This window comes from Plodia interpunctella, chromosome 21, assembly GCF_027563975.2.
Source record: "Plodia interpunctella isolate USDA-ARS_2022_Savannah chromosome 21, ilPloInte3.2, whole genome shotgun sequence".
NCBI lineage: Eukaryota > Metazoa > Arthropoda > Insecta > Lepidoptera > Pyralidae > Plodia > Plodia interpunctella.
The window spans coordinates 3,624,767-3,646,925 of NC_071314.1; the positions used below are offsets into that span (position 1 = coordinate 3,624,767).

The 22,159-nt window shown below is 34.5% G+C and overlaps 1 protein-coding gene across 2 annotated transcripts; it reads right to left on the reverse strand.

The window, feature by feature from the left end:
• Positions 1–665: 665 nt before the first annotated feature.
• Positions 666–21,985, reverse strand: Rilpl (Rab interacting lysosomal protein like). Of its 2 annotated transcripts, XM_053761085.2 has the most exons (9): positions 21,581–21,985; positions 15,177–15,294; positions 13,679–13,818; positions 5,662–5,736; positions 5,140–5,238; positions 4,482–4,660; positions 4,068–4,196; positions 1,791–1,867; positions 763–904 (listed from the first exon to the last, which is right to left on the reverse strand). In XM_053761085.2, the coding sequence occupies exons 1-8, from the start codon at positions 21,878–21,880 to the stop codon at positions 1,801–1,803; spliced, it is 1,107 nt and encodes a 368-aa protein (XP_053617060.1). In that variant the 5' UTR covers positions 21,881–21,985; the 3' UTR covers positions 763–904; positions 1,791–1,800. The 2 variants fall into 2 exon arrangements, with proteins under 2 accessions (XP_053617059.1, XP_053617060.1); XM_053761084.2 differs by lacking the exon at positions 1,791–1,867 and having other exon boundaries at positions 666–904.
• Between the last annotated feature and the right edge of the window lie 174 nt (positions 21,986–22,159).

A 22,159-nucleotide genomic window follows, 5' to 3' on the forward strand; every position in this document is an offset into this window, starting at 1 on the left:
TTTTGCTTGGTCAACACTTTCCTTCTCAAATCGTCCATCTTTTTGATCCCTTGGTACGAGAGATTTCTCGTTATACCAACTTTTCTGATAGGAGCATCATAATTACTCTCGCTCGCATCTTGTGATATGCTTTTATAGAACGGTCTCCCCACTTCTAGCTCAGTTTCATAATCCAGGCTACCGCTGAGTTCACTCTGACTACTATCGTTTCTTATTTCTATTGACCCTCTGATATCCTGAGGGTCATCAGTACTCAAGACCGAAAAATTCCGCCTCAATCGTCCTATCTGTGGATTCAAACTGCCTCTTTCTACATCGATGCCCTTGTAGCTGTTTCTCAACACCGACAAAGCCAAATTATGTTCGAATAACGCGGTGCCGACATCTGAAGATGCGCGCCTACTTTTCCATTGAGAAGTCGGGACATCTTCAAAGCTTCTATACTGTCCGGTCCCAGGACCGCTTTCAGAATCAATGGTCCAAGATGAAGCGACGCTGCGTCCCGACCAATCCGAACTGACCGTTTCTAAATAATTGATTATGGCAATACCACCGTCCAAAGATATCGACCGTTGCAACGGAACGTCGTGTATGAACCGATCGTCACGTATTTCAGCCGTCTCGTATTTGTCTCCGAGCCAAGCGTCGAAGTCGCGATCCGGGACGTCGGAGTTGAGGAGTTCCTGTCTAAGGTCGAGTTTGGAGCGGGCCGGGGAGTGCGGGGAGTGCGGAGGGTGGGGGGAGTGGGGGTCGAGCGGTGGCCGGGGGAGGGGGGGCAGCGAGTGTCTACGCGGGGGCGGAGGGGGGCGCGGGGGGCGCGGACATCTTGCTGGCCAGCGACGACAGCGAGCGGCGCGGGAACGACCCCACGGTGATATCAGACTCAGCAAAGAGCTTGCGAAAACTGAAAAATTTCATGTTGTGTCAAAATATAATTACATAAATATAGCCAAAAAATAGACAAAATGCATCAAAAATAGAGTATGCGTTATAACAATTGATTGTCGAAAAATTTAATTTAATAAAAATCTTCCGACAATATTGTAGGCTAACGAAACTAGGCTTTAGATTTTTTGCGATAAAAATCTTACATTAAGCTAGATTTTGACATAAATATAAACTAAATCAAGAACCACTACCAATCACATACAAACTTGGGTTAAGTGTAACCAAAATGTCTCAAAATTATTTTTATTAGTTAACACCACGAAAGTACATGCGAATATTTTCAATATATAATTTGTCTATATATGTTAGTAGGTTAACTGGCACCAATGAAGTTAATACTGTACTATATCACAGGACATATATAATTATATCAATAATGTTTCCATTCCCATATCGTGTTACATCGTGTAAAAAAAAGAAGGAACATGTGGACGCAATAACGTGTCACGTGTTTTTTGTTTCATGGTAGCCCCACAGTAGTCGAAACGAACACGATAAGTTCCACGCGTTCTAACGTTTTATGGTTACTACCATATTACCTCTTTTTTCTTAACAGCATGCATTTAAATGCACATTATTTTAATATACCAGAAAATATATACATCTGCCGTATTTTCCAGTATAATTTGAGAAACTGTAAAAGCGTTATTGTCAAGAAAAGATATGTTTAAAATGATAAACTTCATATTTTAAACATATCTTTGTAGTTGGTGACCACACCCACAAAAAAAAGTATTCATTACATGTTTCTTCACATGTTTGCAAATAAATATCCATGAAGTCATTTAAAGAATGAATGACATCCTAGGCATGTAATTGGTAGTGGTTGCCGATGGACATACCACGCTGTCCTCAGTACCAGGGACCGAAAGAGATCCGCGCGGGGGGGGAGCGGCGCGACGACAGCGCCAGCCGGAACCTACGGTCCAAACACAACCACTCAGGGGGGACGAACAAAAAAAGGGGGGAGGTATCGAAAGGATAAAAAAAATCAAAATCATCACTAATTTATTAAGATTGACATACTAAGTAGTATTTTCTAGAGATTTCGAAAACTATTAAATATAAAAACTAAAAAATAATAATATCTGAATATCATCTATAAAGATATTGTATTTTAATAAAATTTTAAATTAAATAAAATTGGTAATGTTGATCTAAGAAAAAATATTACATACATATAATAAAAAATAAACGTGCGATTATAAATAGAAATAATGATTTATTACAAGTATTTGATGAAATGTTTCATTTTAATGACGTGCTTTAAATATATTGAAATATGATTTCATTAATTTACGTGTACGTGGTAACGAAAATGAATAAACAGGGAGGGAAAGGATGTTGAGTGGTCAAGCGGGTCCAAGCTTTTCGTTCGTGTATCAGAATTACTCCATGCAAAACCGTGCTTCGTGCCTTTAGCAACTTCCAGATAATGTGAAAATAGAAAAAATACCGTTGGAGAGTAATGTTATGATGTAGCGCAGTAATATAAAGTCGTTAGTCAAACAACAACATTAAATACACACTAATGCATTAATTTAAACTAGCTTCGCTTTAGTAGGAATTTCGGTATAAATTCACCTATATGCTACTCTATCTCTATTTCCCAAATTCCGTCTCAATTGGTTCAGTAGATTTTGAATTTATTAAGCCTTACTTTTATTTATTTAAGCTTTATTACACAAAAACATATATTTTTTAAGTAAAATAGGCGGACATATTCCTAAAAGCGTTATGTAACAGTCAACCTTTGGGTCAAACAGAGAATCCTATGTTATCTGTTAACTTCCAAACGAATAAACATATTTTAAAAAATAAAAATAGTTTTTAGTACTGAGCGTCACTATAGCAGGTATACATTTCAATGTCTAGTATTACATGGAAGTTGGTAAAGTGTAACGTCTTACACACGTTCGAGAAATTTGCAAATAATTTTAGAACTTTATTTTTCTAAAGTCCTAATTTAGAATTGAAATTTTATCAAGCTCGCCAAACGTTATTCGTCTATTTGCAAATTCGTACACGTGTAGACAATGTACTGTATTTGTGGAGATCTCTTTCGGCCCTGGTCACATTTTGAACAATATAAAAATACATCGAAGACAAAACAATGTTCAATAAACTAAACATACTTAAGAGTAATCTTAACTTAAATTTGTATGCGTCTACTACCCAAATTAACAGTAAAAAAAAGGAAAAAAATGTACCAGAACCAAACAAAAGCAAAAGTGTATTGTGTGAGTGGCAACACCGAGGATTTAGATAACCATCACCATGAATAAAGTTAGATTTTGACAGATTATGTATAAATGTGGTGCACACTAATTATTGTGAAGAACTCTATATTTACAATGCCCACATCACAAAAAAGATACGGTGACACATTCAAGTAAATAAAAATAGTTGCAAACACAAGAAAAAAATATTCAAGAATGCAGATAGAATTTTAAATAAATCAATGAAATCGTCCGTTTCGTAGAGTCAAATTAAAAGCGAGAAAGAGAAATCTTATTCACATGAATGCTTTTTCAAATAAATTACGATAGTAAAACGTGGTATTATAAATCCACTGTAGTGTAAACAGATACAAAGATACTCTTGTACGATTCCTGTAAGAGTGCTCAAAGTTCATACTTAATATTATAAACGCATAAGTCTGACATGTTTTCACGGCTAAAACGATGGGCCACTTTTGGTGAAATTTTGATTAGGTATAGTTAATAAACCGAGGTTAAAGATAGGCTCATCATAAGATACTAAGGGTATACAAGCGTCCACCCCGCAGGGAAACCATATGCCGGCTCCACAGTATCGCGGATAAGTTGCTAGTTTTTCATTGCGGTAAATAAAAGCACTCGTGTAAACTAAGCAATGTTCATGCATCAGCAAGCAAAAGACCAGAGTGATATATTTTTTAATAATAACCACAAATAATATAAGACTTGACACAGAGGGCGCTAGTAACCTATATTTTGATATTTATAACAGATAATGATTCGGAAATAGATATTTCAAGTCTCCACTTTCGTAGATTATAACATGCACTGTGGGAGGACGACAGATTATAACCCGGCCAAAAGAAGAAGGTGTAGGCAAGCTGTAGTGGTAGTACTCACAACTTGCGTATGCCGCTGTGCCGTTTCCAGGGCGCGTCGTCGGGCTCCGCCGGCAGCGGGCCCTGCACCGGCGCCTCCTCCTCTTCCGCGGTCACCGTGCTGCTCAGCGACGGCGACGTGTCTGAACCACTGCAATACCAATGGTTTTTGCAGTATTCAATCAGATAATTAGGGTGTTTCTCACAGTGTTTCGACAGCTGCTGCCGCGCTGTCATTATGCACAGTTTACGACTTGGATTTTGGTGGGTGGGAGACATTAACATTATGTTACAAGATATCATAATTAGCGAGTTACCTAGATTACTTAATGCTTATAACTGAACCTCGGCTCTATCCAGCTTGATGTTCAGCTCATTTGGTTCTTACTTTTGATTTGGTTCCTAATGTAGCAGGATATCATAACCTGCCAGTTACCTGTCCGGCTGTGGTTCGACTTGCAGCGCCTGCAGCTGTTCCTCAGCTCTGTTCAGCTTCAACTTCAGCTCGTTCCTCTCATGTAGTATAGCACGAAGTTCGCGCACGCTGAATGTGGGCTTTGACGACTGGTCCTCGTCGTCACCGTCAGGCGTCGACGCGCCGCATGCGGCACATTTCTGAAATAAGTCATTATCACGTTTAGATTACATCAAAGACCGATAAAACTATATATCTATATAGTCTTTGGTCCATCTCATCTCAATGAAAGTGGTGGTATTTGCCCGGGCACGTGATGAGGGATAATAGATGACGTTCTGTCTAGTTTCATCTCACGTATTTCAAATAAACACATCCCATTTTCGTTAGAGCGAATTGAAGATATGAGGTTGTATAGCTTTTTCTGTCTGCGGTTTACATTGTTCACATTGATTTCACAGTTTAAAGTTGCACCGACGAAAATTTATGACAATTTAATCAGTTTCGACTTACAAGTATATGTACGTCATACATTTAGAATTATCGGTGTTCTTTAAAATAGCTTCAGTTAAGCTGTTAATTGATACATTTGTGATTTTAATACATTTCTTCTTATCTTAAACTGGGAAGTTGAGCTTTGATTAAAAAATATCAACAACCAAAACCAAACCAATCTAACCTTGTTTTGTGCGTCCGCTTGCTGCAGCGTGGCGATGTCTCTCTGTTGCGACTGCACTATTGCAGTCAGCTCCGACCTTTCCTCGCATACTAACCGCATCTAAAATCACACAACAGCTTGTGTAAAAATAGAAGAAAATTTAATGATATACGAAATGATGGACACCATCACAAATTTTGACAAATAGGTAGGTACCTAAACTTTAATTTGAGATGTCTAATAAAATTCGCAAAAAAATACATTCTAGTATGAGAATACAGTTAAGGAATGAAAGATAGTGATATCGAACTATACACACCATAAGTTAACTGAGAAATTACCTTAAAACTTATTTTTTAGCATAATAGGCAAACGAGCATGCGGTATGCCTGATGGTAAATAAACCCCGCAATCTGTGGCAATACGTCGGCTTATTAAAAAACCGGTAGAATAAATTATTGTAGAAAAAAGTTATTGTGAAAAGGCACAACTCGAATGAAACATGTAAAGTGGAAAAAATAACAACCTTGTCGTAATAATTACCTGATTTTGTAGTTGCTTATGTTTCCGCCGGAGATCGCGACTGACCTGCGCCAACTTCTCTACCTGGTTGGTCAACTGCAAAGTGTCCAAGATTGCCATTATTATTCAAAAACTCGAAAGAAACTATCACAAGTCAATAGTTTTAGGAGTTTTCCAGTTCGACACACGTGATTTTGATCATAAGACGGCTATCGAACAAAGATAACTTTATTATTTTACGTCGATAATTCAAAATTTTATGACAATGGATAAGATAAACTTCGTATGTCGATGTGATAGTGAATCTTTGCGGGGGATTTGCGCAATTTTCGGAATAATATTAGTTTTTTTTTATGAACACACGATAACATTGTAAGTCAACATTTTCACACAATGGTTACCGGTCTGAATAATTTTACATTTCTAATTGTGTGACATCGGTGTTGTCTTTCAACTAAAATATTTTAAAATCAATTAATAACATTTTCATGCAGACTAATTATACAATTTATAGTATTGAATATACTTAATAGATAATAATAACTAATATAAAAGCAATAGTAAGTTTGTTACCTCTTCACGCTTTATATATTCAACTAATCGTCATGTAGTTAGGAGTTCTGAGAAGATTAATTTATACCCCGGAATAAGAACTTCATGTTCATGTGGGAATATACACGGGCGAAGCCGCGGGCAAGAGCTAATAAAAAATAAAGACAAGAAGAATTTGTACAGTCTCAGTAGCGAATCTCTACTGCTAGCTAATTAAAAATATTTCCCCATCGCTACGCTTTTAACATTTTCCTCATGGTCAGAAAGTTTTGAGTATAATACTTGAGGAAATTTACTTAGGGTTTAGAGTTACATAAAGGAAAGTTGGTAATTTGGACCCCTAACTTTATGGTTCACAAGCCGAAAATTGTTGTATTTTTTTTTTTGTAGAAATAATCAAAAATTCTGTCCATGATAATAATTTTACAAAAATATTGTTATTATTTATTCTGCATTTTATATTTGAAGAACAAGCACACATAAAAATTAGGGCATCGTGTTTAATTAGGCTCTGCTAAAATAGACCAATTACGAGCAATACACGGGAAATTAAATCATCTAAAATTTAGTGGACCGACCAACCACCAACCAATACATCCTCGTGGTCCAAATTCTATCTAATGTAATAATCCAACTATAGAAATATCAATACAGAACGAGCTCTGAAATCGTGTTGGATAAAATAGGAACCTAACACAATCACATGCTGCGATATATTTTAAAAATAAATAATTTCTTCCTTATGAGTTTTTATGGTTATTATCGAAACTTTTCTTGCATAAATCGATTTTTGTACCGCAATTCCTGGTTATTGTGGACTTTTATTGCTTAGATTTCTACGTGTGGTTTCTATGCAATAAATTACTAACGGTCCAGTAGTTCCAGATATCATCTGCACAAACAATAAAAAATATTCTAAATTAGGTAGAAGCATGCATAGAGGAGAAAGTCTAGATAATAAGTAGACAGTTATGATCAGTAAATACTAAAAGAGAATATTTATAGTCCTAAGATTATAAAGAAAATTATTGAGAACTAGCTCTTACTCCCAACTCCGCCCGTAGTACCCTTTAAATGACCTCGAGTCATTAACACCTATTCGAAATTTCATTAAGAAGATAAGACTTTCGCATTATTATATAGAATATGGATAAAGAACTGGTCCCAAAAGGGATAAGCTAGTTTTGATTATAAATATTTCATATAAAAGTGGCGCATTAAACTATTGGAGAGTTGCCATGTTCGTACAGCCAATTTGGGCACAGATACAACATACCTACATATTGTAGAACTATACAACACAGTCTGGCTCGCTACGGACATAAAACATCGCTGTTGCCAGCCCTCCCTAGGGGGTGCCTCTGCATTAGCACTAACATTTAGGTAATACAAATCAAGTATGACGTTGGCTTATTCCGAGTTTATTTAGAGTAACTAATTCATTTGTTTTGTTCCTGATTTATTAATGCGAGCGATATATAATATTATATTAGGCACGCCGAGCGCTCAAACCACATTCACGCTCAGGTGTGCTGATTCTTAAGCATTCCTTATCAAGTGATAATGGGATTTCTAAGAACCTTTGTTCAGAATCAAAAAATGTTTGAAATCTCGTACGACGCATATTTATTACAATTTAGGTCTTTTCGTAGTATGTAGAGAAAAAAATTACTAACTATTTGTAATTTTATACATGGATTGAACATTCTATGAAATGTTTTCAATTTTCTGAAAGTTAGACTACAGGCAGACAGTTTTAATAAGGAATATTAGGTATATTTATAAAAAAGGCAATTTATCAGTTTGTCAAAACGTCGCCGTATTGATTGAATGGTCAATTTGCCGGCCCAGGGTTCGGGTCGATCGTATCCTAAGCCCACACAGGAACGCAACTTACTTAACTTCGTTTACTCAACAAACCTATAAGTTCGAATGAAATTAAATAATTAAAACAGTCTGTTGATCGTTTTCGTGTTTTTTTCTTGGTTTCTAGTCCTTATATCTTTGATGTCGTCAAAGATTCTATGCGCGCAATGGTCTGGCGAAGACTGTGTGAAGTGGCGGAGAATAATAGAAAACCAAAAAGCAGTAAAACATAATCATTTTAGGTCTAAAGTTAATATACTCATAAACTTTAAAATGACAAAACAGCAAGTAATAATAATAAAATTATCTTTGCATCCCACACATATAATCAAGAGGCATTAGCTAATAGGCGACAAAACTTCATCAGTTTGATTAGTTTGGGCATTATAATGTTTTCTGATAGATATTACGATAACTTTGCCATACGTAATGAAATAGGTTACCATCGGCAGTGCTGTAATACGAGTACATACACTACAACCGCAAACAGAAACTGTAACAGCGAGTAAAATACCATTTGAATGGTTTTATCTATCCTAGTAATTTTATAAATGCAAAAGTTTATGATGATGCATACATCATACACACATATGTGTATGTTACTCTTTCACGCAAATCTACTGGATGGATTGTTATAAAATTTGGTACACGGGTAGGTAGTAGGTACCACCTGGAATAACACATAGGGTACTTCTTTACTTTGATGCAAATCGCTGTTTGACAAACATGTTTTTAGGATATGGATGTATCCTCACGATCTATTGTACTTGTACCAGACTATACCAATATATATAATGTCTACATATTTTTGTAACCTAACATATATAATGCATAAATAAACAATAAAAAACCTAATGCTTATTCTTACATATTATAAAACAAAGTCCTCTGCCGCGTCTGCCTGTCTGTTCGCGATAAACTCAGAAACGACTGCACGGATTTTCATGCGGTTTTCACCATTAAGTATCGTATTTCATAAGGAAGGTTTAGGTGTATAATTTACTATGTTTTTACCCGAGCGAAACCGGGACAGGCGGCTAAATAAAAGTGCTATAAAGATTAAAAAACATATAATCCTATCTCTATTCCAAATGATTGATTACTTTTTGCACTAAAACCATTATCTGTGTAAACATCCACAGCCAGATGAGATCATATTTTCTTTAGCCACGGTGAATCATGTCGTGATTAAACAAGTGTTGGTTGTATTAAAATTCCATATATTTTATTTGTCAAATCCTTGTCTCCTTGAATTAACTTACGAAATCCTTGTCCTAGCTAATCTATTAATCAATAATAATATGGAATGACACAGGGAAATAAAATAAAAATAATCAAAATACACAATATTACCAAAATCTAGCATAAAATAACATTATTTACGGATCGTGAAACCTAGAGACATTCGGCCAAAATCTTATTTTCGATCGTCCTGATCCAAAATGATGTAATTTATTTTTAGATATAAGTAAGTATATGATAACTACACTATGTAATATATTTTTTATTCAGTCTCAAAAATCCATATCTAAACACGAGATTCAAGACTGTTGTAAAACGTGAGTTGTATAACCAATGCACGTGTGCTTGAATAGAGAAAGGGTCATTTAATTTTTTTAATAATTATGTGACGTTTATGTGCTCATAATCTCAGACCCTTTCTAGAAATTACGTAAACTTACGTTGACATTGTTATTGTATGTAAAATAATAATAAATCTTATTCATATTTTAGTATACATTGGCGGCCATTATCAAAGCAGGTAATCTTTGTTTATGACGAATGTTCAGTGCGGACAGTTAGATACCATGTACGTACGTACGTACTGATTATCTCTATGTCTTCATAGGGGCAAGGCTGGACTAACTCTTAGGCTATTTATTATATTAGACTACAGCCAAAGCGCGAGGTTCAGGCAGGCGCTGATATTGCACTATCTCTGTCTCTCATCTGAGCCTTTTCCCTGTTACTTCCTCAGCCGTATAGCGCCGGATTTCAGGATCCTTCTTTTCTGCTTCACTTGGCACGGTCTTGGGAATCCTTAATAGTCAGACTATTGGCACTCATATCATCGTTTACCACATCAAAGCCAGCATTTTTTCAACAATCCTCATGATACAACTGACTGAAAGTACTCGGTGAAAAATTTTCATTCAAATAATTTTGAAAGAAAAATAGCTAAAGAAATACATATTAATGCAGACTCATTTCTCCAGTACTACTCTAACCCTTTTTATATCCAGACTCATTACCAGTAAAAGCTACATTAAAATATATTCTAGTACGAACTGAAACCGCAATCTGGGTCTGCACCGAGCTTCACAAACTACAGCTTTAGTAATAAGTAGGTCGACTTAATGACCTAAGACATTTCATTGCAGTCGCAAAAGAATTTGAACCTAATTGCTACGATCATAAAGGCCCATAAACGAAAGGTCAGATGGATTTATCGTCGGGCCATACAAAATACGTAAAGCATCCCCCTGATGTCATAGGTCGACAGGTCATCAAACAGAAATAGCTTTTATGACAACCTCGTAAGGTTTTATATCAAATGAACGGTAATACAGAAACCTGTAAGAGCAATTCACTAGATAATCTTCCTGATAAATATTCCTTGTTAACAGTTTTGAGAAAAATTGATATTTTCCTTTTATATATGTGAATTTAATATTAAAATTTAATATTAAAAAACATTATTTAGTTTTCTTACCAGTGAGATATTTGTCCCATTGGTAAAAAAACTAAATAATGTGAATGTAATTACAATAATGGCGAAAAATCTTTTGAGTCATAATTTTTTTATTATTTATTCTTCTTTATTCTTTCCATCTTCTCTTTCAAACTCTCAACCTCGCGCGTTCCCGGTTTTATTAAATCAAAATCAGTCTATTCTATGTAGCAGGTGTGGCTAAATATAATTTAAATTTTGAAGATTCGGCTGTCGTCATTTAGTCTTGAGTGTCTTTGAGACTTAATATAATACCTAAGTCCTTATAGAAAGAAAGCGTAAGTAATAATCCTGCTTACAACATCAGCTTATAGGAATAAGTCCACAAAGGAGTTCCGGCGCAATACAATAATGCTGACAAACAAGGCTTAGTAATGGAAGTAAAACTGCATTGCTTTATACAGTTGCGGGATATAAGATCGCCTTGTTTGTGAAATTAAATGGTATTAATTAATTTGGATTTGATAAAATTTAATTTTTTTTTTATTATTTCAGTGCGGTATAGCAATGGCTAGAACTAGCCAAAACAGAATTATTAGAAATAGTACTAAACTATAGTAACGAAAACGTGGTTATGTTTGTACACAGCTTATATAAATGATCTTAATGTATACATATTTTAGGTCTACCATTGAGAAACATCGCAAATTCCCAGCCAGCTAGCAAACTGTTAGAAACATTCAGAACTTTCACTGATATGTACTTTCCCATGAGGCCGGCGAATTATTTGAAAGGCGGCCCGTACTTAAATGTACGGATCGTCTAGACAGTGTCTGCAGTTGTTAATGAACGGAACGATTGTTATATATAGTATTCGTCATATTATAAAGTATATTATCGCGATTGTTTTTTAAGTATCAGGGCAGGTTTAGTTCATTAAAATAGCTATCTATCAGGAAAAATATCTATATTTAGTTTAAATAAATTAGTACATTCAACCGCATGTACCTAAAGTCAGGTTGATGTCACTTTGACTGAACGTACATGCTTTATTATCAACTATATAGTACCTCTATAAAATAAAGTCGCCCATAGCGTCTATCTGTTTCTATATATACTTCTTTTAAACCAACCTTTTGCGTGGTTTATGCGGTCTTCACTGTTATTTAGACAATTTATTCTCGAAGGTTTATAAATCTAGTCTCGGAAAATAGTTTTGTACAACATGAGTAAAGTAAATTTTGTTATACATTTTTCGACATGTTTTATCTGTGAATAGCTAAGGTGAATAGATTCTACATAAAGATCTTTGAGAAATACCAATACATTAAAATTTGACGTGAAAATCTGTGAAGGTCAAATTTCTGAAAAAATGCATCGACTGAACTTAATACACTAGAGTGAGGACGGTTTAAGTCCTTTCGCGCTATGTCCCTTATGCTCAATGAGGCCCGTTCGCGGTACACGTCGGTTTCGCCCACCAAGCAAAAACGAACATTTGGTCCATGTTTTCGTCCAATCCAAAATACATTTTCCGAATGAGACGAGGAAACTTTTCAAACCAAAATGGAGGTTCGCTCGCTGAATAAAACATGATGTATCCAGCTCATTATAATTTTCAATTGCAGCGCTTGGGATTACATCTTTTCATCTGATATTATGATTAATTTAAAAACCTACTCGTCCGAGTTCTGAATCGAAAAGCATATAATATATTTGGGATTTGTATGATTAATGATGATATCTGGTTCCATCAATGGAAAAGAAATTAGCCTGGGATTTTACTCTCCACTTTTCTATATTACTGTTATTACTTTCAAATTTGTTGTTGTAAAAAGTAAGGAAGTTCGACCATGTGGCCATTATATATAACTAGCGGCCCATCACGACTTCGCTCAGGTAAAACCATAATAAACGTTCATCTTGAATCACACTATCTATAAAAAGAACCACATTAAAAGCATTAAGTTCGCCATTTGTTTATTAGTATGTTTTACTTGGAACAATAAAGTTTTATAAATAAATAAATAAATAAAATCGCTGCGTAGTTTTAAACCATCATAAATAGGGACAGACAAACAGCGGGAATCGACTTTGTTTTATTTTATACTATGTAGTAATTATATACATTCTTTATCTTTAAAAGTATTGTAAAATATTATTTTCACTGGTGTTTCTAATAATAAGTATAAGGTCCTTCGAATAGTCATCAAAATAAAAAATTGTCATCTACCATATTGTCAAAAACTTATTCTATCGGAATATACAAAGTTTCAAAGGGAATGGAATTAATCTTTGGTTACACGAAGGATAACTGAGTTAATTAAAACTTTTATTTATAGCTCAAAGACAAACTCCACTCGAAGTCAATACTAACTAAAGTAGGACATTAAAACTTCAGTCGAGCGGCCAGCCTTACAACTTTACTGGGCCACAAGTTGGCTACATCAATGTCTTTTCTTTTTTTTTAATTTTGATATTGGAACTATATAAAATTATAACAAACAGAATATATAATAAGCTTAATATTTAAGGTGTTGTCGAGCTTTCCGAGGAGAATTATAACACAGAGGGAAGCTAAGGAGATTAGTAAGAACATATAGTATCCCATATAGTGTTAATACTACTACTACATATAGTATCCCATATAGTGTTAGTACTACTACATATAGTATCCCATATAGTGTTAGTACTACTACATATAGTATCCCATATAGTGTTAGTACTACTACTACATATAGTATCCCATATAGTGTTAGTACTACTACATATAGTATCCCATATAGTGTTAGTACTAATACTGGCCATTCTAACCCATTTATGTGCTCTGGCCGAGAACGTAGCTATATCTGCACATGATAGCACATTATCTGTAATAATAGGGTGTTTTTCGAGCTATAAAAATGTGTCATCTAGTGGCAGTAGTGGTGAATTAAACATTAAACTTACCCCCTCAATGAGTTGCTGCTTCTCCTGCAGCTGTAACTCCTGGTGGCGGAGGGTCGCCCTCTGCTTCTCCGCAGTGCTGCTCAACCTGGACAACACCTCCTGATCGTGTTCCCGAGCCGGCGACGGAGGCGCACTGGTACCTGAAACACATTATTTGTTGTAGCAGATGAAGAAGAAGTTTAATATGTACTTATAGTGGACTTGGCCTCAGACCGAGGAACGCACAGCTTGTCTATTTGCTTCGTATCCTTCGTACCTCAGTACCTTAGGGCCATTATCAGTCGACAATTTTTTCTTAGCAGCGCAGCGATTGTTCCCAAACGCAAGTAGTGATAATGCTTACTTACATATATTATAAATCAATGCCCCATTTTGATGAAATTTGGAATAAATTAATAGTTAATGGTCAAACATAGGCAACCGCGGGTGGCGGAGGTGCAGGCAACAACTAGTTTCAAATATATTGATCCTCAGGCTACACTCCCATGAAAATAAAAACCCAATTTTCCTTAATGATATTTTTTTCAAATCCCACAGGTAACTCCAGATATTTGCGGTGGTACAATTTATTATTAAACACAAACCAAACCAATATGTGGTATTTCATTATACAGAACAGGAAACGCGGTACTTGCGAATAGATAAACTAAGAAATTACATTTCAAACTAATGTAACACCATGGATTTTATGTGTTTAATTAACAGCATAATTAACTAGTATTAACCTCAACATAAAAATCTAGCTGAAGTACAGTGAATGCGGGCAACTATTTAGTTTGATATTCTTTACAAAAGAAACTAAACTCTTCAAATTTGTGTAATTAGATGAGCTACGTAATTATCCGCTCATTGTACTCGTACATCGGTGAATAAATTAAATGCATGAACAGTACTCAGAAGACGTATATGGAATTTTTTCATGATTTTTGAGCTATTTTAGTGACATGAAAATATATCACGTTGGGTCAAGTAAAATCTAGAAAATACGTATTTTTCTGTTTCTTCCTGAACAAATATATGACATCATATATTTGTTCAGGAAGAAATACATAGGATCACAAACTCATATGCGGATATTACGCAATGTTTATCTTTCATCTGAGCCTTTTCTCCTTTTCTTTCGGTGCCCAGTGTCCGCATTCATACTTCGTCGTCTCCACGCATAACAATGACATCTTGGATTTGCCCCTTCTGCCTACTGTTTATCCACTACATAAGCAAACTATCACAGCGTCCAGTACTTTCTACCTTAGTACTTGTAAGTTCACCAAGATAATTCTACACATCCTACTAATATTATAAATGCTTTTTGTAAGGATGTATTATGTATGTACGTACGAGTATGTATGTATATTCCTCTTTCACGCAAAATCTACTGCAGGGATTGTTATGAAATGTAGTACACGGGTACAATATATTTATCCCGAAATTCCCACAGGAGCGAAGCCCTGGGGCGCAGCTAGTTCTCTGTATTAAATACAAATGATTATCAACTCACCATCGCCGGGCGCGTTTATGGTCCTCCGTAGCCGTTTGTTCTCATCCTGGAGCCTGGCCACTGCCGTCACCAATTCCGCAGACTCTGTCCGCCATTGTTCTTCAATCGCTTCTATTTCCTGTCGAAAAATAATAAATTAGAAATGTACCCGGCGTAATCCTTCGGACATAAAGATTGTGGAGATAAAATAAATGTATTAGGTATTATTATAAAGAAAAGGGTCTCAAATAACTGTTGAGACACGAACAGTGGAGTGAACTCATGAACCTTGAAAACCCTACTTTTAAAAGACCCACTTTTAGGCAGTCGTGTAATAAATTCTACCTAAAAAGTCCATTCAAATTCATAGCAACGCCAAAGCTTATGACGGTAAAAATAGTCACTCATTTCGGGAGATATTGATTTAGTTCATTTTTGCATTGACGAAAGCTTTTTCTGAATTTCGGCAAGGCACGCACAAAAGGTCACTCAACAGTTTTTTTAGAGGTGAGATGACGGGATAAATTTGCTAGACCTTGTTTGTAACAATGTTATTGTACAAAAAAGTAAGTACTACATATTTTTTTACTAAAACAAGAAAGATACATTAAAATGGCGAACTTTATTACAGTCCACAGGACATGCACGAGTTGATTTTGTTTATTTTAATGAACTGTGTTTATATTTCAATGATTTCAAAACAATGAAAGCCTCTTCTCGTCATTGATGTATAATTATTATCGCATATAGTGATCATTGAGTTATGCTTGAAGAACGCCAGTAATTTATTTACTGTAACAAAACGTTATGTAATGTGGACTCAACATTTTCTCAATCAGTTGTGTCAAGCGGTGTAATAATGTTGTAAGTTGTAACAATACAGTCCATGGCCACCTTTGCGTTTAAGTCAGAAACTAAGGTTCTAAATCTTCAACGTATGAAAGAAATGTTGAGTATTAATATTCCTATACATATAAAAAATAGCAGTGAGCAGAAAAAATATGTAGTGATGATGATGATAAATTACAAACAGAAAATTATAATTAAAATTAATTAAATGATGATGAAATAAAAGTTTCGATATCTGTGGATAAATGTAGAGACCTAATAAAAATAATAAAAATTCTATAAACCTCAGATGAAAAACAAGAGGTAAATGACAACTATATCGCTTTATACAAGAGAGGAAAATGAAACAATGCATGCATTAAAATAAACAAATTAGCTTTATGAATTACACAGTGAAAGAGTCTTCATCAAGACCTGAAGAAGTTAAGCAAGAAAACAACTTGGAGCGAGGAGGTCAAAGACAAAGCAAAATAGAAGAAAATCGTATAGGAGAATAATTTATCATATTTATTTGGTGATCGATCTGTATGACGCCACAGATAATGCTGTATCGGTGGCGTAACGACATATTTGGTCTTCACTAATATATGATTCACTGAGTCGACCGGGTGGTAGAGCCACAAAAATAAGATTTACACAGCTAGGGAAAAGTAGTAAAGTACAAAAATTTAAATTCAATCGAGAATTTATACAAGTGAAGTGGGTTTTTAACATGCGCGGGAAAAAAAATTTGAATAGCAAAGGCTGGGTTTTAATGAACTTTTCAAATGAAAACATGCTTTAAATGAAAATATACATTTCAAATGATAGTATCTTTTTTTGTTTTAGCAACCTACGTAATTTGCGACAAAAAATCCAAATACATCTGGAAGTAAAATGGAAATGGAGACTCAAAAACCATTTTGTAAAGTAGCTAACATAGGTAGCCATTATCTAAAAAGCTGAATTCAGTTTCAATGCAGGTGTCACCAAGATGAATTTATGCATATCTAGAAGGTAAAGCCTGCATTTACTGACAATTACTTACACAATGTCAACTATCTACTTCGATAACTTAAATACTGGTCAAGGTAACAGATAAATATTATACGTAAACATTTGTAGAGTACGCTATCAATTCACTTTAAATGTAGATTAATTTTGTTTCCGTGAATATATAAAGAGTTCATATCTGATCAAAATAATACACTTAGATAGTACCTATACCTAAAACAAAGTCGCTTCCCGGTGCCTGTTCCTATTTTACTTTGATCTTTAATATTACGCAACGGATTTTGGTGTGGGGTTTTGAATACTATAATATATAATACATAACTTAATGTCCTTACATATTATAAATAGAAGACGCCTGTCGTGTCGGACTGTCTGTATGAAGCCGAAAGGGCCGCTACGTTTAAATATTATACAGTTAGCTAATTATTTTAAAGCATAATATTTTATTGCAAACGAGACTAAGCTGACCTAGATACGTAGCATGCACGTCATGTGTCGCAGAGGTATTGTTGCATCATATAATATTTTGTATACTATACATTTATGAGAATCTTCCGTAACCATCGTACAATATTCAACTTCATCAGCTTCATTTCCTGCATAATTTTCCGACCGCAACATACTGTCCGAATAGAGCGTTGTAATAACTCACATCCATTGACTTTGATGTTCATTATCTCAATAAATAATGAATATATATACGTAATCAATGTACCGTGACGAGTAAAGTAGGTAGACATAGTGTTACTTATTTACATTAAGTGTAAGTAACTGTCTACCTATACTATACATACTAAAAGTACTTTTAGTATCGAAATCATAATCTAGCCAAATGGTCGTAGTGAGATTGAGTAATTCATTTGGTACAAACCGAAAATGTATGAGTGCAATGATCTGCCCATTATTATTTAGGTTTTAAAATACTTCGAGAGTATTGAAAAACTCAAATGTATCATGTTGTCACACTAATGTCTATGAGAGTCCTTATGGATGAACGATCAAAAGGGAATTTTATAACGTCGCGTCGTCATGGATTCTGTGTCCCAGGATTTTTCTTCCTTACTATATTCTATATTTTTTTAAATTATGCTTAATAGTCTCCAATCAAAGTGAGAAATGACCATTTTCACCAGTGTATCTTCTAAATTTTATTAAACAAATTCATTACATAAATAACAAACTTTAATTAAAAGTCGACGAATTTGTTTGCCCGAGAAATAATAACTTTTCTTTATTAAACATCAGATCCTTTAATTCCCACGAAAACAAAAGTAATGTACCCAAGTCGAAAATAGAAAAGATTGCGTGCTACGATAGCGTTTGATATTTTCAAAAGGAACTCGTCATTGGCATGACCTCGTAATGAGATTTTTAATACTGAACAGGCGTCAGGGGACTAAATATACCGTATTTGATTAGACAAGGGTACGACCCTTATAAAGGGTGCGTCTACAAGGCAGGGCGGAGGCTTTTCTGTGAAATGTGCGAGATTTATGTTTGTCTCGTCGTAACGGAATACCCCCACATTAAAAAAGACGGTATTACTTTATAAGTACATTCTTAAGATTTCATTATCATTTAAAATGTCATAGGATTGTACTTCACAGGTACTTCCAGAAATTGGCTATTTCGACAGTAATTTTAACCGACCAATTTAATAGAACCTGGAGAAGTACAACCAAGACCTGTCATTTTCAGTACCAAACACCCTAAAACGACGACTATGAATAAAACGTTTTTTATTTATTTATTTCAAATCATCTATTGCCGTGATAGTTGTTGATCTATATTAAATGAATAAAGAGTTTGATCCCCTTTTCAGTTGATGTAAAAATTAAAACAGTAAAATATTTGAACATCTATTTTACTTTTTACATCTTCGTATAGGATATCGAAACAGATAAGACAAGATTGAATCCCTCGTTCGGTATAACGACGAAGAATTTATTGCACAAAGAGATTTAAACTGTATCTCAGTTATTTCGATATTCCCGACCGAAATAATAGGAAATTTTTCGCGAAGTAAATGAATATTTTGGATATTTTAAGCCAGATTATTTTGTAAGGAATGTTTCAACGTTGTTATTATAATCTCGCTGAGAAAATACCTTCTTATATTACTTCACAACATTGTTCTCCCTTCACTATACATAAGATACTCCAGTTTTCTAATTTTTAAAGAGCTTTCAAAATGTTTAATATTGTTAGATTACTTATACTCTGCAATATGGTGTACTAAAATGGAATGGAATGGATGGAGTACGCTATTGTTTAGCTCATAATAGGTACTAGCTATAGATCGAACACCTAGGTACGGAAAGAGGAAACGTGGCAGACCAATGGGGAGATTTGGCATTGGATAAAACGGCTTCGAAGGAGTTGTGGGAGATTTTTTGTCAAAAAGTGGGACAGACTAGGTGAAAAAAAAAAACAAAGCGGATCCACAACAACACTCGAGCGATGATTCATTCATGCTACGAATAAAAGTTTTTATTTCATTTCCAGTTACTAAACAAGAAAAAAAACTTATATTTTGATTTGAGTTATGAAAAATAATTAATAATACTTAACTCATTGTTTTTGTTGCCGCATACTAGTATACCACACCGATATCAATGGGATAACAATAAGAAATCAATATGATAAATAAATGTCATCTCTGAAGAATCTCAAGACGATGATTCAGCTCTACCGTACCCTCACAATATTATAGAAATCTTAATGCATGACGAATGGAGTAGCTAGGTAATCTATTACTTAGAGTAGCTACACGTTGTATTTATCGAACAATACGTTCATTCAGTATTTGCAAATACATGATCCAAGTACCTATCTATGTCTAATATAAGTGAACAGTGACGTCGAAAAATATTGCCAGACCATTCTTAAATCGATAGCCATAAGTGTCATTTTATATTACTTGTATTTTTAGTCGTGAATGCATAAGGATAAGTTTAAACGTGGCGTATGCACGACAGGAAGCACCGAATCCAATTACTCAATTGAACAATAAATACCAACTGTACATTTGTAAGATGTTTTATAGTTTACATGTTTTTGATTTAGTAATCTCTAGAATGAAGCCATTGTAAATTATTTGGAAAACAATAAAGATGTTATATGTAATTGTATGTAAAATAAAATAAATAGATAAAAATAAAATGTTTATTAAATAATATTTATCTGAAAATTGAGTTTTAAAAATTGTCTTCCATTATTCAAAACCTATTCATAAAATTTATTCTTCCGTCATCCAGTCTTATTGCGAAAAGTCATAATTAAATGATTTTTGAGTATACATTTGTGATGGCCTGGGCATTTATGTTACCTTCATTAGATCAAATCTGAACAAGATGCACACTAACATATTATAATTTAAAAAAATGCAATAAAACAATCTTTTAAATAAAATTTCCTTACAGAAATGGAGCAATTGATATGATAATGTCTATCAATGTTCAATCATAAAATTGGGACAAACCTAGCTTTGATTTTTTGTATTACAATATGAAAGTGTGTTTTCTTTTCTTATTTAGTTACTCTTTATCTACTCAACCAGTTTACAAAAAAAAAACACATATTATGTGAGTACAGTTGACCACAAGACAAGTTACCCTTAATGGATCCCTATGCAGCGGTAATAACAGCAAATTTGCAATATATTTATTAGAAGGTATAATATTAAGGTAGCTTGTTGTGCTGTGAACTGTACACACAATTAGATAATATACAGAACATAGTGTATATTCCATCCTAAACAAGGTACCTGTGGAAATATCACACAGGCAATGCCAACAAAAAAAAAATAATTTATATATATTATTTGAATTACAAAAACATGCATGATAATTTCAGATAAGGATACAGACACACTGTTTACTTTGATACAACTAGTGATGAAACATGACTGCTGGGGTCTTTAATTTATCCATTTGAGAATTCTAAACCATGTTTTGTATTTTAGATTTAAAAGCTTGGTAATGGATAGTGAATATAAAAGTGAAAATATGGTCTAATATTTCATTAAATTGATTACTGTGTATGGTACTTAATTTAATAAACACTAATGAGAGCCCACGGCAGAGTTAAAAACACTCATGAAATTCACCCATGTGGTGCACATTTGGTATGGTATGGCATGGTTTCACATAAAAACCTATTGATAGTCGTCCTGCCTAGTGTTCTTATCTATATATTAATGGTATAAATATATGAATCATACATAAACATCATAGGAAATCATATGGAGATGTTTCTATAATTTTATTATTTGTTTGAACAAGAAAAATTAAATACTTTTAATGTAACACATTAGAACTTACCTCAAATATGTAACAAAATAATTAATGCAGGTTAAAATTGATATACCAGAAAGAGTTATAATAAACACAAGAGCATGCCTAGCAATAGCAGTTAAATGTAAGTGAGCAGTGCTGAAGTCAATGTCGCGCAATAGGCGCGCTTTGCGCCGCTACCTTTTGCAACTGCATCCACTGCTGGTGACGAAACCCCGAGCGATCATTCGTTCAATTTTACAGCACGCATGAAACAGAATCTAATAAACAATGACCTCAACCACGTACCTTTTCGAAGCGCTGTCTGTACTCAGCCTTTTCTATCTTGTCATTCTCCAACTGAGATATCTTCGCCGTCAACTCCTGTAAAGCATGATTCTCCTTCTCATTCCTCACTGCTAGATTCTCCAGCAGCTCCAGAGCATTTATCACCTTCGGCAGCAGTGCAGTTACTGCGTCAGGGCCATATTTTTCGATAATTATTTCACATTCTTTGCCAATATCCGATGCCAGATCATACACATCGACGACGGTGACGTCGTCGTCGAATTCTGGCATCTTGGCGGAGAAGCGCCTGGGGTACGGCATTAAAGTCACCTTATTTTCACTTCACCGCACTAAATAAAACAAAGATTACCTACAGAAAACTATCCACCTTTCGCAAGTGCGCCATCATTACTAAAAAAGTGAAATGTCAAATTAAGACTAGTGTAGTGCTGTGCTGTAAAAAAACAACGTAAACGTTATTAGTTTCATTATCGTTAAGCGATCAAAATGACAAACGTTATCAATATTTCAACGATAACGTTTGATTACCTTTTTATAAATAGTAGACAAGTACATCAAGTAGTACATGATGTACTTGAC

What these genes read in the sequence shown, in the direction of transcription:
- Rilpl (XM_053761084.2), bottom strand. Translation starts at nt 21,880, where the DNA reads ATGCCGTACCCCAGGCGCTTCTCCGCCAAGATGCCAGAATTCGACGAC. An exon ending in ATAAGCAACTACAAAATCAG is followed by an intron (nt 5,239 to 5,661) that starts GTAATTATTACG and finishes GTGTGATTTTAG; the next exon opens with ATGCGGTTAGTATGCGAGGA. An exon ending in GTCGAACCACAGCCGGACAG is followed by an intron (nt 4,197 to 4,481) that starts GTAACTGGCAGG and finishes TTGGTATTGCAG; the next exon opens with TGGTTCAGACACGTCGCCGT.